At 46.0% G+C, this 18,222-nt stretch overlaps 1 protein-coding gene across 1 annotated transcript in view; it reads left to right on the top strand.

Moving 5' to 3' along the window:
• loxl4 (lysyl oxidase-like 4) overlaps positions 1-16,035 on the top strand; it is a 103,242-nt gene extending 87,207 nt beyond the window's left edge. Inside the window, exons 12-15 of the mRNA XM_068002044.1 lie at positions 2,933-3,048; positions 6,552-6,688; positions 9,193-9,304; positions 11,900-16,035. Of these exons, the coding sequence (XP_067858145.1) occupies positions 2,933-3,048; positions 6,552-6,688; positions 9,193-9,304; positions 11,900-11,970 (436 nt within the window). The 3' untranslated portion in view covers positions 11,971-16,035. The remainder of the gene's footprint in view (positions 1-2,932; positions 3,049-6,551; positions 6,689-9,192; positions 9,305-11,899) is intronic.
• The last annotated feature ends 2,187 nt before the right edge of the window (positions 16,036-18,222 follow it).

Raw genomic sequence — 18,222 nt, 5'->3', positions numbered from 1 at the left:
GCTAACGTTCCTTTATGACTACGAACAAATAGATTACTTCCCCTTGGACTTCTTAAACTAAGCCCCTCCGTGTACCCTTAGGCACGGCTGTTAACTCCCAACACTACACTGCTAAGGTTTGGTCGGGACACGCAGAGGTACCTCTCCACACGCCTGTGAGTTGAGTATTCTGCAGGCTGCGGTTGAAATGCTCACCCTGCTGACTTTGGCTGCCGGGTCATGTCTTCTATGATCGAAGTCCTTGGGGCCTACTCTGCTCTTCTGATGTTGTAGAGCTGTGTGGCTGGTGTCCCTTTGACATCCACTGTTTGACCTCCACTGTTCCCTTACCGTTCGACCCCTCCACTCTTCGACCCTTACTGTTCGACCCCTCCACCCTACGACCCTTACTGTTCGACCCCTCCACTCTTCGACCCTTACTGTTCGACCCCTCCACCCTTCGACCCTTACTGTTCGACCCCTCCACCCTTCGACCCTTACTGTTCGACCCCTCCACCCTACGACCCTTACTGTTCGACCCCTCCACCCTACGACCCTTACTGTTCGACCCCTCCACTCTTCGACCCTTACTGTTCGACCCCTCCACTCTTCGACCCTTACTGTTCGACCCCTCCACTCTTCGACCCTTACTGTTCGACCCCTCCACCCTACGACCCTTACTGTTCGACCCCTCCACTCTTCGACCCTTACTGTTCGACCCCTCCACCCTTCGACCCTTACTGTTCGACCCCTCCACCCTACGACCCTTACTGTTCGACCCCTCCACCCTACGACCCTTACTGTTCGACCCCTCCACCCTACGACCCTTACTGTTCGACCCCTCCACTCTTCGACCCTTACTGTTCGACCCCTCCACTCTTCGACCCTTACTGTTCGACCCCTCCACTCTTCGACCCCTCCACTGTTCGACCCCCTCCTTCCTGAAGCTGCAATAGTTATACTGTTTTTTCTGGCTAATCTCGTCAGACGGTGCAAAATGCTACGATTGGTCCCTGGAGAGAAAGCTTTGTTTGAATGTGTATTATTCTCCCGCCTCTCGTCGAGCTGGTATTGGAGGACAATGGGAACTGTTGACGATTGTTGTCCCGACCGAATGACTTAATTATATCAACTGGGGGATTTCATTGTCTCCTCAGCCAACTTGGAGCCGGTGATAATGTGAGGCACTGTCACTGTTGGGTGGGGTGGGTTTTAGTTCAAAAGCTTGTCTGGGAACCTTGTTTTAAACAGGGTCCTTTTCGCAGCCATTTTCCCAAAACTGGGGTTTTCCCCTGGTGAATAAAATCTTGGATTAAAAATGATAATCCTACAGTAGAAACATCACTTTTTCAGTTGGATGCTTCTTTCTATGTGTGACAACAAGCCAATGGAATGCCAGCTGTTTTAAGTCTAGTGATATATAATCTGTTAACATGCAGTGCTGTAAAATTATTTTTGACATCAGCTAATTTTAGACAGTTCATATCCCCAGCAATTTATTGGGCAAATTAATCACTGTCTGGGACTTTCTGGAATCAGTCCAGTCCTTTACAGCCCAACATCTAGTCAGCACCATTGACAACATAATCACTTGTTTGTGCTTGAAAGGGAAGTGTATTTCTCTGCGTTACAACGTACCGTTAAATGCTATATATAAAGGCAGCTAACTAGCTCCACACTGACCACAGCCTTTCATTTACCCATCTTGTTGCTTGTGTTTTTGTCCGTTAGAAGTCCTGGGACTGATGTATGGAAAGCCCCCTCTGTCTGTGCTCTGTGAAATAAATTCAGGCCACTTTAGCCCAATTTCCAGCGGGCTGACAGCACCAAACTGCCCCCTCATTCAGCGTCAAATTGTTCATATCACTCAGAAAGGCAGCAGGGTGGCTGGGGAACTGGTAAAATGTCACATCTGTGCACTAGGGAGTCGCTCTGCTGTGGTCGGGGGGCGAAGTGGCATTGTTGAGGTAGAACAGCGGGACTTTACGCTGCGTCTGGTGGGATAGACCCGTCTTGGGAGAGCTCAATTCTGACACTCGGGACTGGAAATTCAAAAGTGTCCCGTTTCTCAGCGCTAACAACCACCCGCCTTAATAAGCACAAAGACTGACATCCAAAAAACATACCGGCTGGGAGCAGCCATTTTGTGTGGACTTCCCTGAGCTTGTAGTGACATCATGAAGTCCTGAATGGAGATTGTGAGCTGTGAGTCTTTTAGCATTAACTAGTTGGACTAAAACTTAACAAATGCACCAGCATTCTTAAAAAAACGTCCTCCTAGTTTATCACTACTATTACAACAACAGCAACCCATCCCCGCTGAGCAGTGGTCTCTTTGTGGCCCTGGCTTTTATATAAATGAAAGGTCCTCCCCATTATATGGCTAAGCCACACTCCAGAACCTCAGCACTTGTTTGGAATGGCTCTTGAGGGATGAAGATATTGGAATTTTCCTCTTGGGTGGTTTTCTCTTTTCAACAGGGTGACCCTTTGTTCCTAGATCTCACCCTCTTTGACCTCCAAAGGCCAATTTTTCAGAGGGGTCATCGTGCCCTAAACCTTTTGTATTTCCATTTTTTATTTAAAAAATGGCATTGCTTTAAGTGCAGCCAGCGGCTAGTGCCTGGCATTCCAGCCCCCTAACTGCCTTGTGCTGCTCCCAGCACATCATGTGCTAAACACTAGGAGCACCACAAAGCAATATTTAAATGAGCTGACCGAGCAACATAAGGCGTGGCCGACAGTGGGTTTGTGTGTTCGGCCCAAATATGTGAAAACCGGAAACAGAAATGTCGAGAGCAAGAAACTGGGGAAAGGGGCTTGGCTACAGGTAGAGAAGGTCCTAGCTTCTAATAGATATCCGCTGTAGATGGCTGCACTTGAAATCAAATTGTACTACATCTGTTTGTCCATCCATGGAACTGAGATGCTTACTGTCTTTCGTTCCTTACAGACACTATCACAGCATGGAGATTTTCACGCACTACGATCTTTTGACCCTGAATGGCAGCAAGGTCGCAGAAGGACATAAAGCTAGCTTCTGTCTAGAAGACTCGGACTGTGAAAGAGGTATGTCTGGAGGAGGAGTAGAGTCGGGGTGGGGGGGCGTTGAGACGGAGCCGACGGGTGTGAAGTCTTGCTGTGCGAGGGGTCGGACAGAGCAGCACTCGTTTTCGTTGGGAAAAAAAGATTGAAAGGAGACGTGACCTGTCACTTCAAATTGATGAGAGATGTCTGTTTAACTTGGGCTGTGAGCTCAGAACTAGGCACATGCCAAGCAAGACTAGGAATTAGAAACTCATTTTATCCCAAGGAGTTGTGGAGATGTGGAGCAGAGTAAATGCAGTTGGTGTTGTCAACTAACTTTCACGAAGGAGCTGGAGAAATACCCGATTAGGAACAAGTTATATGATGTGGAGATGCCGGTGATGGACTGGGGTGGACAAATGTAAGGAATCTTACAACACCAGGTTATAGTCCAACAAGGGATCGGTATAAAGCGAGATGATCAGATGGGATATAAATCGGCGTTAAAGGAGCGGTAATGGACTCGAAACGGGGTTGGTCGACTTACCGCCCTGTTAACCGCGACTCTCCGGCGGACGTCATTTTTAAAGGGGCCTTCGCTTGGGTGGCCGATGTGCCCGTCTGTTTCAAAATATTTTAAATATCCCAGGCCGCAAACTTAGGCTTGTGAATGCATTTTGCACTTGTCCTGCCCGAAACTTGCCAGGGGGTTAAAATTGACTGTCCTGCGTTCACATTTAGAACGGAAGCTACTGATGTAAACTTGTCTCACTCTCCCATCAGTGGTGAGGTTGCAGTGTCTCCACTGGCAGGAGGGTGCAACTACAGCTTAATAAGTTTACATAGGCAGCTTCCATTATAAACGTGGACTTAGGAATTTATAATGGAAAAAGTTGCTTCCTGACATACGATTTTTGATAAATTATAAATAGGTCTTTTATTTTTGCACCCCGACGGCTCAGTGAGTTTATGTGGTGAGTAGCTGGGACATATAGACACAGAAGGTTCCAGTTTGATCCCAGTCTTTGGTGAAATTAGTTTGGCTGCCACGAGTTTTGGGGAAGTGGAAATCGGTCAGGATTCCTGCTTTTGATCGCAGTGAAAACTCTCCCACAAATCAGGGCTACTTGAGCAAGGTACAAGAGGATGATTGGTCCTTGTAGAACTGTGGCCCAGCAGGAGTCAAAGTCTTCTGTACAGGGATAAGGGCAAAAAAAATATATAGTTTTGAAAGAAGCTCTGCCAACACAATAACTGCCTCCTTAGAATTATTTTGTTTCTGGAAAAAAGTATATTGGAATAGCTGGAATAATAAACGAGTAATAAACAAAGCTGTTGTAACCATGGCAATGGTCTACTGAGTGGGATTATCAATTACGATGTTCTTAAAGCAGATTGCAAGTCCATATGTGTTTTGTACCAAAGATGGGGAGAAAGGTGAGGAAATGGGAGTCTTCAGTCTGAATTTTATGACAACACTCGGGAACGTTCAGAGGGTGTGAAGGAGTCAATGTGCAGTCTCCTGGAAAAATGGTTTCAGGATGTGGAGGCAGTTTCCTGCTGAGACGGGGAAATGGGAGAGAAGATCCCTCCCTCATCCCAGAATGTGTAAATCTAATCATTCCCAAAATAGCACAGAGCTTCCTGAAGTCTCATGGAATAGGAATGACCTGAACACTTTAACCCCTTAAGACTGCAGCAGGTTAAAGGCAATTCCCAGTCATAGAATCATAGAATGGTTAGTGCACAGAAGGAGGCCATTCAGCCCATCGAGCCTGTGCTGGCTCTTTGTAAGAGCCATCCAGTTAGTCCCATTCCCCCACTCTTTCCCCGCAGCCCTGCAAATTATTTCCCTTCAAGTATTTATCCAATTCCTTTTTGAAAGCCATGATTAAATCTGCTTCCACCACCCTTTTAGGCAGCGCAATCCAGATCATAACCACTCGCTGCGTAAAAAAGTTTTTCCTCATGTCGCCTTTGGATCTTTTGCCAATCGCCTTAAATCTGTGTCCTCTGGTTTTCGACCCTTCCGCCAATGGGAACAGTTTCTCTTTATTTACTTTACCTAAACATTTCATGGGCCTTCTTTCTTTTAATGTTTTGAGCTCACACATGCCGACACTGAAAAAAACCCCACTGACATTATGGTAATAAATCTCATCAAATGTCAGACGTAGCTACCCCTAAGATGATTCTGAGTATCAAGAAAGAACTTGCATTGATATAGCACCTTTCATGACCTCAGGCTGTCCCAAAGCGCTTGACAGCCAATGAAGTACATTTGAAGTGTAGTCATTGTTGTAATGTAGGAAATATGGCAGCCAATTTGCACACAGCAAGATCCCACAAACAGCAATGTGATCATCTATTTTTAGGTGTTGGTTGAGGGATAAATATTGGCCAGGACACCGGGGAGAACTCCCCCGCTCTTTTTCGAAATAGTGCCATTGGGATATTTTACCTCCACCTGAGAGGGCAGACGAGGCCTCAGTTTAACGCTGAAAGACGACACCTTCAGACAGTGCAGCACTCCCTCAGTACTGCACTTGGGAGCGTCAGCCTAGAATTTGTGCTCAAGTCTCTGGAGCGGGACTTGAACCCACGACCTTCTGACTCAGAGGCGAGAGTGCCATCCACTGAGCCACGGCTGGCACGAGAATTAGGGTATGAGGAAATAGCTGGCACAGACATGATGGGCCAAATGGTCTCGTTGTGTGCTGTAACCCTCTGTGATTGAGACTTCAAGGAACCCAAGTGAAACTTTTGAAGATTATGAAGTGGCTAGACAAAAATTCATCCAGGCATAATGTTCCCTGTGGTTAAAGGGTTCAAATCTCAGGGAACACAAGTTAAAAATTAGGATTGTAGGAATAAGAGGGGAAATAGAGTGGCGTTTTATTCACCCAAAAGGTGTGTATGAGCAGGTTTGAGACATATTTTAACACGTTTCTGGAAAGAAAGGGGATTGAGGGTCATGTTGAGAAAGTAGGTAGGATGGGATTGAGCTGAAGGAATGGAGTTGATTAGACTGATGACATTCTACAGATGATATTACTATGGTCCCGGCAGCACAGGAAGAAATGCGTTGCACAGCGTACTTGATTATGTGCATCTATCCTCACAGCCTTCAATCCCACTCTTGACCAGAAAGGTTGGTTGCCAGACTGAGATTCATAACTGTGGAACCATTAGAATTAGAAACCACCTAGAATTTCCAGCACAGAAACAGGCCGTTCGGCCCAACAGGTCTATGCTGGTGTTTATGCTCCACGAGCCTCCTCCCAACCTTACTTCATCTCACCCTATACTGTTTTTCCTTCTATTTCTTTCTCCCTCATATACTTATCTATCTTCCTCTTAAAGGCATCTATGCTATTCACCTCAACCACTCCATGTGGTAGCGAGTTCCACATTCTCACCACCCTCTGAGTAAAGGAGTTTCTCCTGTTGGATTATTATCTATATTGAAATTCATTTGCCATTTACAAATTAACCTGTGGTGATTGACCAATTCGCCCTTTTTTCTCTTCAACTTCTCCCTCCAGGCATTTACAAACGATATGCATGTGGCAACTTTGGGGACCAAGGAGTCACCGTGGGTTGCTGGGACCTCTACCGCCATGACATTGACTGTCAGTGGATAGACATCACTGATGTTAAACCAGGAAACTATGTCTTTCAGGTATGAATATCCTGTGAAGCTCTTACTTTGCAACCACCAGAGTATTGTACCCTCGTGGTAATTTTTGGTGTGTCTCTCTCTTTTAATTTTTGATGCACAGGTCTCACTGTATTACAGAATGCCATTAGTTTTGTCGTCTCATGGAAATCTGATGTTTGGGGGTCTCCATCCCTCCTTTGGGAGGGCCCATGTCCATCCTGGAGCAGCTCTACTCGTTGCAGTGAGGGAAAATTTTAGTCTCCTTACCTAAGGAAGGATATATTTGCCTAGAGGTGGTGCAGTGAAGGTTCACTAGATTGATTCCTGGGATGAGAGGGTTGTCCTATGAGGAGAGATTGATAGGATGGGTCTATATTCTCTGGAGTTTAGAAGAATGAGAGGTGATCTGATTGAAGTGTATAAAATTCTTAGAGGGCTTGATGAGGTAGATGCTGAGCGGCTGTTTCCCTTGGCTGGAGAGTCTAGAACTAGGGGTCATAATCTCAAGGTGAGGGGTCAGCTATTTAGGACCAAGATAAGGAAAAATTTCTTCACTCAGAGGTTTGTGAATCTTTGGAATTCTCTGCCCCAGAGGGCTGTGGATGCTCAGTCGTTGAGTATATTCAAGACTGAGATCGATTTATTTTTGGACACTAAGGGAATCAAGGGATATGGGGATAGGGCGGGAAAATGGAGTTGAGGTAGAAGCCATGATATTATTGAATGGCGGAGCAGGCTCGAGGGGCGGTAAGGCCTACTCCTATTCCTATTTCTTATGTTCTTAAAAAAGCACTTTGATCAATCACTGATTAGGCCCTAGCTGGAGTATTGTGTCCAGTTCTGGGTACCACACTTTAGGAAGGATCTCAAGGCCTTAGAGAGGGTGCAAAGGAGATTTACTACAATGGAACCAGGGATGAGGGCTTCAGTAATGTGGAGAGTCTGGAGACGCTGAGATTGGAGCAGAGAAGGTTACAGGGAGATTTAATAGAGGTGTTCAGAATTATGAAGGGTTTCGATAAAGTAAATAAGGAGAAACTGTTTCTAATTTCAGGAGGGTCGGTAACCAAAGGACACAGATTTAAGATAATTGGCAAAAGAACCAGATGAGGAGAAATGTTTTTACGCAATGAGTTGTTCTGATCTGGAATGCGCTGCCTGAAAGGGTGGTGGAAGCAGATTCAATAGTAACTTTCAAAAGGGAAGTGCATAAATACATAAAAAGGAAGAATTTGCAGGGCTATGGGCAAAGAGCAGGGGAATGGGACAAATGGATTGCTCTTTCAAAGAGGCAGCACAGGCACAATGGGCTGAATGGCCTCTTTCTGTGCTGTAAGATTCTATGGTTGGCCTGGGAGCAGATCCAGATCCTAGCAGACCCTTAGTAGTATGTGGTTGGCAGGCAGCAGTATGGCCAGCTTGCTGTGGATCCTCTCCCAGTGCAGCCTGCAGTTTTGGCTAAATTCCAATGAAAGGAGTCACTCCAGGATGCTGCATCTCCCCATAAAATACATCATGGTGCCATTCAGGAGGGAAGGCATGAAATGGTGGATCTTAGTGAGATAACAAATTCAGTGGTACTTTATAATAGGTAATAAATGGTCCTGTACTTTTTTCATGATGTACTTTTTTCAGACAGAGCTGGAGAGTATCTTAAACAGATAGTACTGACCCTTCCCCTTTAACAACAAATTGTATTTACAAAGCAGCGTTAACTTATTAAATGTCTCAAGATGCTTCACATTGGTGGAATGGTTGCCGAGCAGCAGTAGGAAGATTAGAACGGATGATTGAAGACATGGTTGAGGAGGTCGGTGTTGAAAGGGCTTTCCAAAGTGGGGAAAGAGGGATGGCAAGGGAGAGGGGCTAGCGACAGAGATCCGCGGGGTAGGGCCCAGATGGTGAAAGCTCAGCCGCCAGTGGTGGAATGGAGGGAGGAAGGTACAAAATTGGCCAGAATCAGAGAGTGAGGGCTGGAATGTAGGGCTGTAGGGACTCGCAGAGGAGGACGGGGTGCGGAGGGAGTTGTAAATGGAGGATTTTAGATTCAATGTATTAGGTACTGTCAGACGATGGGGATTGGCAAGGGTAGGAGTGATAGGGAGGAAAGATTTAGCACTGGAACAAGTGGCAGGAACATGTTGACGCAAAGAGTGCATTGGAAAGTTGTGCCTGGAGCCAACAATGGCTGGATGAGGATTTCAGCAGTGATGGCGATAAGGGTGGAGGTAGGTGAAGGTGCAGAGGATGAAGATGGGAAGTGCAAACTGGTGATGCTAGGATATTACCCAGTGCTTTTGTAATACAGTGGAATGCCCCATATCTGGCACTGCCATATCTGCCCTGACCTATTGACCCCTTTGAGGCCTAATCCATATGGAGAGGACACCGGTAATGCACCGGTAAATGTTTCTGAACTGGATGTACTGACTCTCTCCCTTTATAAAGACACGCATTAACAAATCTTTCTCCTCTCTCCGAAAAAGTTCTGAATTTTTGCCTCTCTCCTCTCCCCCTTCCCCCAGGTCCACATCAACCCCAACTATGAAGTGGCAGAATCGGATTTCTCCAACAATATGATGAAATGCAGGTGTAGGTACGATGGCTTCCGTATCTGGGTGTTCGGTTGCCACACAGGTATGTAGCCCCTTCCCCAGGGGCTGGGTCTCAAATAATTGCTGCCATTGCCAAGTGTGTCCACACGTGGTTACCTAGATTCAGAACAATAAATTCAGAACCTCTCGTGTGAAGGGTAAACGCCGGCATGGACAGGCTGGGCTGAATGGCCTGTTTCCGTGTTGTAATTTCTATGTAAAGTGAGAAGACTTCCACTAATCCTGTTGCCACTGCTTCTGGCAAAAATCACAGACACACTGGGCGGAACTTTCAATTCCGAAGGTTGTGGGGGGGGCGGAGGGGGGGTGTAGAACGGGCGGTAGTGAATCGGTCGGCTGTTATGAATCCCGGCCGATCTTCCTTTCTATTCAACGGAGAGGAAACTCAAGATGGGTGTAGAGCGGGTGGCCGACCTACTACCGCTCATTTTATGCCTCCGTTGAAATTGAAAGTTCCGCCTATTCTACTGGGAGGACATGGGGGGGGGGGGGGGGCGGGGGGGGGGACGGGGGGGCGAGGAAGGGACAGGGGGGACACTCCTTCTCCTCCTTGGCCCACCAAAGAAACATTTCCCGGGGCGTTTTTTGAGTGGTTACCGACTGTCCCTTTAAGGGCCGCTGTTTAGGCCGCACAGTGTCTGCTGCAAATGGGCAGGGCCCACTCGTACCCGAAATTGCAATAGGGGTCTTGAAACCGGCGGAAGACCCCGACTTGCATATTTAGTCAGCTTCCTGCCTGTTTCAGGCAGGCCGGCTGCTTGCCCAGTTACAGGCCCCGCCTGAAATTCGCATCAAGTGGGCCTTGGGTGTCACTGGGGTGGCTGAGGAGCCTCCCTTCTTCCCCCCACCCTGACATTTAACTGGCAAGAAGTGGACGGCTGGCAATTAAAATCACCTCTGTTATCTCATCGATCAGTAAAAACCTATTTAATATCAATCTGTCAGCATTCAGCGATTTACTGCAACCACCAATCAGAGTGAGATTAGTCAGTCTAGTTACAGATAATAGAAAATTACACTGGATTATTGGAAATGTTTAACTTCAGTTTCTGTGAGGGAGCTCAGGTCACAGCATGAACTGTGTTGCTGTAATGGAAAGATGGTAGGGTTGATAATCTGGAAGGACGAGATCAAATGGCCTGAAGCATCTCTGGACTCAGCACACTGCCCTTCCTTCTGTCCAAGGGCAGGCTGAGCACTCGGCTCATCCACACTAGCCTGGAAACTGCAGCCTTCCCATCACTGGCTCCACAGACTGGGGACAAAGGCAAGAGACCGGAGTCTAAACTTTGAACTGCAATTCTCAAACAATTGCTGGTGCTGCGGAATCTGCCCGGCAACGTAAGTGGGGCAGATTGCACAACACTGGAATGCCAGCATGTTACGCAACTGCCTCGGCTCAAAGTGGTCTGTGATATATGATCAACCTTACTGTATGTCTTTTTTTTATTCGTTCACGGGATGTGGGCGTCGATGGCGAGGCCAGCATTTATTGCCCATCCCTAATTGCCCTCGAGAAGGTGGTGGTGAGCCGCCTTCTTGAACCGCTGCAGTCCGTGTGGTGACGGTTCTCCCACAGTGCTGTTAGGAAGGGAGTTCTAGGATTTTGACCCAGTGACGATGAAGGAACGGCCGATATATTTCCAAGTCGGGATGTTACGATGGTTGAACATCAAAGAAAGAACTTGCATTTATATCGCGCCTTTCACGATCCCAGGATGATCCAAAGCGCTTTACAGCCAATGAAGTACTTTTGAAGTGTAATCACTGTTGTAATGTAGGAAACGCGGCAGTCAATTTGCACACAGCAAGATCCCACAAACAGCGATGAGATAGTGACCAGATAATCTGTATTAGTGATGTTGGTTGAGGGATAAATATTGGCCCAGGACATCGGGGAGAACTCCCCTGCTCTTCAAATAATGCCACAGGATCTTTTACTTCCACCTGAGAGGGCAGACAAGGCCTTGGTTTAATGTCTCATTCAAAAGACGGCAACTGAGACGGTGCTGCACACCCTCAGTGCTGCACTGGGAGTGTCAGCTAGATTTTGTGCTCAAGTCTCTAGAGTGGGACTTGAACCCACAACCTCCTGACTCAGAGGCGAGGGTGCCGCCAAGGCTCACAACCCTTGATGCCAACTGCTCCGTTTCTTCTTTGCAAAGAAGTCTAATGAAAGTTAAAAGCAGCCCCAAAATTACGAGTTAAGGACTGCAAAAGGTTTTGTGATGCCATCATTTCAGAATAATACTTTTACAGGAAACTATTACAAAGAGCATAGGAACAGGAGTAGGCCATTCAGCCCCACTGAGCCTGATCCACCATTCAGTTAGATCATGGCTGGTCTGTATCTTAACTCTATCTACCCGCCTTGGTTCCCTATCCCTTATCACCCTTACCTAACAAAAATCTATCAATCTCAGTTTTGAAATTTTCAATTGACCCCCAGCCTCAACAGCTTTTTGGGGGAAGAGAGTTCCAGATTTCCACTCCCCTTTGTGTGAAGAAGTGCTTCCTGACATCACCCATGAACGGCCTAGCTCTAATTTTGTGTTATGCCCACCCCCGAGGGAGGTGGCCGTTTAACTTCTTCTCATCACATCTGTCTGCCTTTCAGGTGATGCCTTCAGCTCTGCTATCGAGGAACAATTTGAACATCAGTCTGCCCTGTCCAACAATGTGTCCTAACTGGAGAGCAGTTCCTTACGATGCCAGCCAACACCTCGGACCTCCTGCTCTGGATTTGTGCCTCGCCTCTTCAGAAGTGGGCTGTCATTTGGACTAGCACGTGACTCAACTGAGGAGAAAGTGTTTCCAAGCCAACAACTGAATGGGACTCGGGAGTACAATCCAAACGTGCACTAGCAACATGTGGTCATGTCCGAATAGAAACGACAAAAGTCTTTGGGGGGTGATCTTAACTTTCTTCGCTGGGTGAAAAATGGGCAGTAGCGAATGGGCCCGCCCGTCTTGTCCCTCGCCACAATCGGCCGCCCGTCTTACCCCTCGCCACAATCGGGCGGCCCATTCACTATTGCCCATTTATCACCCAACGAGAAAAGTTAAAATTAACCCCTCTGTGTGTGGTTTTCTTCTTTTTTTTTGTTTTTTAATGATGTCCAAAGCTGATATCATAACCTCATTACTTGCACATTTAATAATTTGAGGATATTTTTTAAAAGATCTATATATATATATATATAAATATATAATATTAAACAAAAGGGAATGTATGTGATGGTCCAGTTTACTGACCTTTCGTTTGGGCTTTTGTTACTCTTTGCTGGGTTCGGTGCTATGTTGCGGTGTCGGAAAGGATCTCCTGGCCTGCTGCAACTGTTAAATGACGCCTGGCTAACTTCAACGAAGTCACAAGGCTAAAGGAGTTAAAGCACACTATGCAATCAGAGTACGGTCCTCACCGCTTATAGCGGGCCCGTTTGTGCGAATGCCATTTCCCTCCTATACGCGATGGGCGGTATAATGGGGCAGCACCATTACACTGCAGTACTCGACCCTAATGTGCCTTCAGTGTCGTGTCCTCTTACCCAGTTGTTTCCAGATCCGCAGCTTTACTTAAACGGCAGACAGTGTGCTTGGTACAAACTGTAACCCCATACCACTTAGAGGGGATTAGGAGGGTTTAAGTACACAAAAGGTAGCTGAACATTAACTGTCTTATGACTTATGTTTGTTCTTGCATTCAGTGCGCCTTGACGAGGTGCAAACTTGTGAGTAAGCACAGCTGCTTCTGCCCAAAAATAAACGGAGCTCTTAAGACACTATAACCGGCAACTTTGAAATTGGCATTAATACAAATGGTTATCGCTTTTTGGCTGATATAAGCGACTGCCCATTTTGAACGTGAGCTTTTTAAGTGGTGGGGACGCAGTCATATCAAATTGCTCTCTCTGTGCTATTTTAGCAAGGGTTAGTTACCGCCTTTGTTAAAATAATGGACAAAGGAATTTCATACAAGGATGTTGGGGTGGGTTTACATCGTCAATGTCTGGGCAGTAATCTGGTGTGTTTGATTGCACCCTCTTTTATAGAACCCCGTCCCCCCTCCGATATCCATTCTATTGAGGCGAGTTCTATAAAAGGCGGGTGACGCACTTCACTGGATTACCGCCCAGGCTCTGAAGGTGAAAGTCTTGCTCTGTCTGTTCTTTCGGTCCTAGTATCACCCTGTGCAGGTTCACCCCGTAAGATGGCGACTGTACCCCAACCCAAATCAAATTCTCCACTGCACGACAGGGTCCCTGTCGCCTGCCAGATGTTGGGACCCCGATTTAAACTCTTGTGCCACCGCCCGGCAGAGTGCGCGCGTGTCACCCTCCCCCACCCACCCACCGCCCGGCAGAGTGCGCGCGTGTCACCCTCCCCACGGCCCGGCAGAGTGCGCGCGTGTCACCCTCCCCCACCCACCCACCGCCCGGCAGAGTGCGTGCCCAGGCCAGCAGCCACCCCCAGTATTTCTGTGGAGCCAGGAGGAACACTCCTGCTCTCCTTCGGGCTGCCCAAAAAATACAACACGCGTGTCCGTGAAAATTGCACTCGGGGTCTGAACTACGTCCTAGGACCCCGATATGTATAATCAAGAGGGCTACCGTCTCTGGCCCCCAGCCGTCTCAGGAAAGGTACCTGTCCGAAGAGTCGGTGGTAACAGAGCGCTAAGTCTACCGATCCCGTTAACGCCGATTTGTCCGAGTGAAAATCGTTCCCATTGCATCTCGGTGGCTAGGCATTAAAGGAAAGCTCACAGGGTTACAGTGAAGCTACTTTACACCAGAACAAGTAAGGAAAAGCACCATCTGTTTAAAAAAACTAGCGGCATGCTGATACGTTAGCTGCAAAGTATCAAGAGCATTGTAATAAATACCCAGAACTTACCAGTAGCGATTGGCAAGGATCCCATCGCTGTCTGGCAAAGCATCAGAGAGTCTCCCTGGAGATTGCTGAGCAAAGCGATGATGTGTGAAGATTTTGAATGCAGTAATCCACCAGCAAGGGTATTTCCTGCGTAAAACTAAGGATTTTTTTTTAAATTGAAAAACTGAGGCGAGGGGCAGGATGCACAGTGCCAGACACCACGGAGGTTTGAAAAGAGCAGGAGCACAGAGCAGATAGGTTCAGCGGAAATGACTCCGAGCTTGGGTTTTAAAAGTCAGTGGATTTTTAGGAGGTTTTTAAGACTGAGGGAGGTGAGGAGTTCAGCAGTTTTGATGTCCTGGGAAAGGACGAGAATAACAGTTGAAGGGATGAGGAGGGAAAGAAAGAAAAAGGGAGAAGCAGAAAAGGAAGGAAAGGATGAAGTAGGGGAAGGGATGGAAGGAAGGAAGGAATTAAAGTAAAAAAGGAAGAAAAGGAAAGAAAGAAACAGCAGAATAACCTCTATGACTCTATGTACTGCAAGGTTCCCGGGGTGCCCAGAGAGACAGAATTGGGGCAGGACTTTCAGAGCGAGCTCTTCACGTTTGTTTGGAGAAATCAGCTAACCCGAAAACGTCCACATGCAGGGACTCTGCCCTGTAAAAATAACGAGATCATTTCATGATTAAAGACTATTGTGATAGAATTGCTATGCAGCAACAGTTGATAAAGGTTGTAATGGGTTGATTTTAGTACGATTGTAAGATTTCGGAGACTGTATTGCGCATTAAAAAGATAATGGCCACAATTTAAGTACAATCCACCTCAACTTCTTTGTGATAAGTTATTCAGTAGAGTGTATATTTATATCTGTTTACCAATGTGGCTGTATGGGTGTGACTAGAATCATGGACTCCTGTGATAAAGGCATCTCTGTACAATCCCACAACTTGGCTGACATTTGTTTATTCAAATCTGTTTTTTGAAAAGAGGTTTTAATATCTTGAAGAAAGGGACAATATTTTCATATTGCAGCATTGTAAGACTGAGATAAATAAGATCACCTTATCTAACAATTCGTAAATCCCTTATGGCTCAGAGATTAAATTCCCTGAACAGGTGCAGAACTCAGCCATGCAGGCAAGGACCCAGGTCTGTGCTGAATTAATTGATCTCTGATGGGGTGACAATGGGGAATGGGGGTCTATGGTTAGCCTCAGTGCCCCCTGGGCTAGGTAGGAGACCCCCCCCAGCCATAGCCCTCATCAGGTAGGGTTCTGGCTCCTGATTATTATCCAGTGATTTCTGCTGGAAAACGAGACATTAGGCGGGGACAAGATCAGATTTGGCTGTGATGGCCCACATGGTGGATAAGCCACCATCTAAGCTCAAGCTTGAAGTGTGGCTACATGTGGAAATGTGCCCCACAAAAAGTTAAATGCCTACCCCTACCCCCACCTGCCTGATAATTTTTGATAAACGTGCGACTTGTTCACACTCCCACCCTCTTTGAGAACAGGCATGAGCTGGAGAAATTAACAAGAAATCATGCTAAATTACAGCAGGTAATATTTCATTCTAGGAAAACAAATCGGGGGAAATCTCATCAAAAGAAAAAAACGGACAAAAGGCCCGAGTTAAAGAGAACTGTTTGTGAGGCTTTATTTAACGCATAAATGTATTTTTCTCTTTTTGCCCTTTCCAGTTTGGTAGATGAGTGAAACGTTTTTTGACTGTAATCCACCCCTATTTCTGGCAGTTTCGTGATTCCACAAATAATAGATGCGGTCGTTATGGCAACAGTGCCCTGCATGTATTATATTTATGCCTGTACCATCGATGGTCTTTACTGCATAAGAACATAAATCATGAATTGTTTGAGCCACTGCTTTGGTTCCATTTCCCTTAATACCCTTAACTGACAAAAATCTATCAATCTCAGATTTGAAATTTTCGTTTGATCCTCCAGACTCAACAGCTTTTTGGGGGAGAGAGTTCCAGATTTCCACTCCCCTTTATGTGACAAAGTGCTTCCTGACATCACCCCTGAACAGCCTGGCTCTAATTTTAAGGTTATGCCCCCTTGTTCTGGACTCTCCCACCAGAGGAAATAGTTACTCTCTATCTACCCTATCAAATCCTTTAATCATCTTAAACACCTTAATTAGATCACCCCTTAATCTTCTATAAAAGACTAGTTTATGCGAACTGTCCTCATAATTTAACCCTTTTAGCCCCAGTTTGACCAGAGCTTTACTCTATCAAATCTTTTAATCATCTCAAACACCTCAATTAGATCTCCCCTTAATCTTCTATGCTCAACTGATCTAAAATAGCTAGCAGCTAAATAAGCATTTAAAATATATTAAATCATTGATCTGGTTACAATTAGCTCACAACTTCTGGCATAGTGATACAGTGAAGCTCCAGTGGTTGATAATACTGTAATTCCAGCAGTTATATTGCATCATCATGTTGAAACCTCTCAAAGCACTTCACACAATAAATTACTCCAAAGTGCAGTACGCAGTTGTTTATCAGAGGCGTCTAAACCCTGAAACCTACAGGCTTTATAAACACTCTAGAATATATTCATTATCTATTATTACATATACAAAAATGATGGGGTGGAATTTCCTGTTGGGGCCAAAACGGAAAGTTACATCTGAAATTACGCCCATTCATGCACCCATTTTGCCGACGTCTATTTACATCTAAATTTCCTGCCAATCTCATTAACATATGCCGGAATGTAAAAATGGGCGTAACTCATCAACAACTTGCATTTATATAGCGCCCTTAACACAGTAAAACACTCCAAGGCACTTCACAGGAGCGTAATCAAACTTTTACCCACAGTAATTGCTCAATGTAATTCATTCCATATGAAGGGTTTTCGGATGTTTTGGACTGAGAACAATTTGGGTTTCTGCCAGGCGCGTATTCATGAAAAATTACATAAAAAGATATTCTAGACACTGGCCGTTCAATTCAGGATTCAAATCCAGCCCAGGATGAAAGTTTCCTCCATCTGTTAGTCATATGGGTCACAATGAGTTCGGGCAGCTCCATCCAATTCCTGGGACGCATGCAGTCATGACACAAAACAACAACTACTTGCATTTATACAGCGCCTTTAATGTAGGAGAACAACCCAAGGTGCTTCACCGGAGCGTAATCAGAGAAAATTTGACACCGAGCCACATAAAGGGACATTTGGACAGGTGATCAAAAGCTTGGTCAAAGAACATAAGAACATAAGAAATAGGAGCAGGAGTAGGCCAATCGGCCCCTCGAGCCTGCTCCGCCATTCAAAAAGATCATGGCTGATCTGATCCTAACCTCAAATCTAAATTCATGTCCAATTTCCTGCCTGCTCCCCGTAAACCCTAATTCCCTTTACTTCTAAGAAACTGTCTTTTTCTGTTTTAAATTTATTTCATGATGTAGCTTCCACAGCTTCCTGGGGCAGCAAATTCCACAGACCTACCACCCTCTGAGTGAAGAAGTTTCTTCTCATCTCAGTTTTGAAAGAGCAGCCCCTTATTCTAAGATTATGCCCCCTCGTTCTAGTTTCACCCATCCTTGGGAACATCCTTACCGCATCCACCCGATCAAGCCCCTTCACAATCTTATATGTTTCAATAAGATCGCCTCTCATTCTTCTGAACTCCAATGAGTAGAGTCTCAATCTGCTCAACCTCTCCTCATATGTCCGCCCCCTCATCCCCGGGATTAACCGAGTGAACCTTCTTTGTACTGCCTTGAGAGCAAGTATGTTTTTTCTTAAGTATGGAGACCAAAACTGTATGCAGTATTCCAGGTGCGGTCTCACCAATACCTTATATAACTGCAGCAATACCTCCCTGTTTTTATATTCTATCCCCCTAGCAATAAAAGCCAACATTCCGTTGGCCTTCTTGATCACCTGCTGCACCTGCATACTAACTTTTTGATCTTCTTGCACTAGGACCCCCAGATCCCTTTGTACTGCAATACTTTCCAGTTTCTCGCCATTAAGATAATAACTTGCTCTCTGATTTTTCCTGCCAAAGTGCATAACCTCAC

Source organism: Heptranchias perlo, chromosome 21 (genome assembly GCF_035084215.1).
Source record: "Heptranchias perlo isolate sHepPer1 chromosome 21, sHepPer1.hap1, whole genome shotgun sequence".
Lineage (NCBI taxonomy): Eukaryota > Metazoa > Chordata > Chondrichthyes > Hexanchiformes > Hexanchidae > Heptranchias > Heptranchias perlo.
This window is presented reverse-complemented; position numbering and strand designations above follow the sequence as displayed.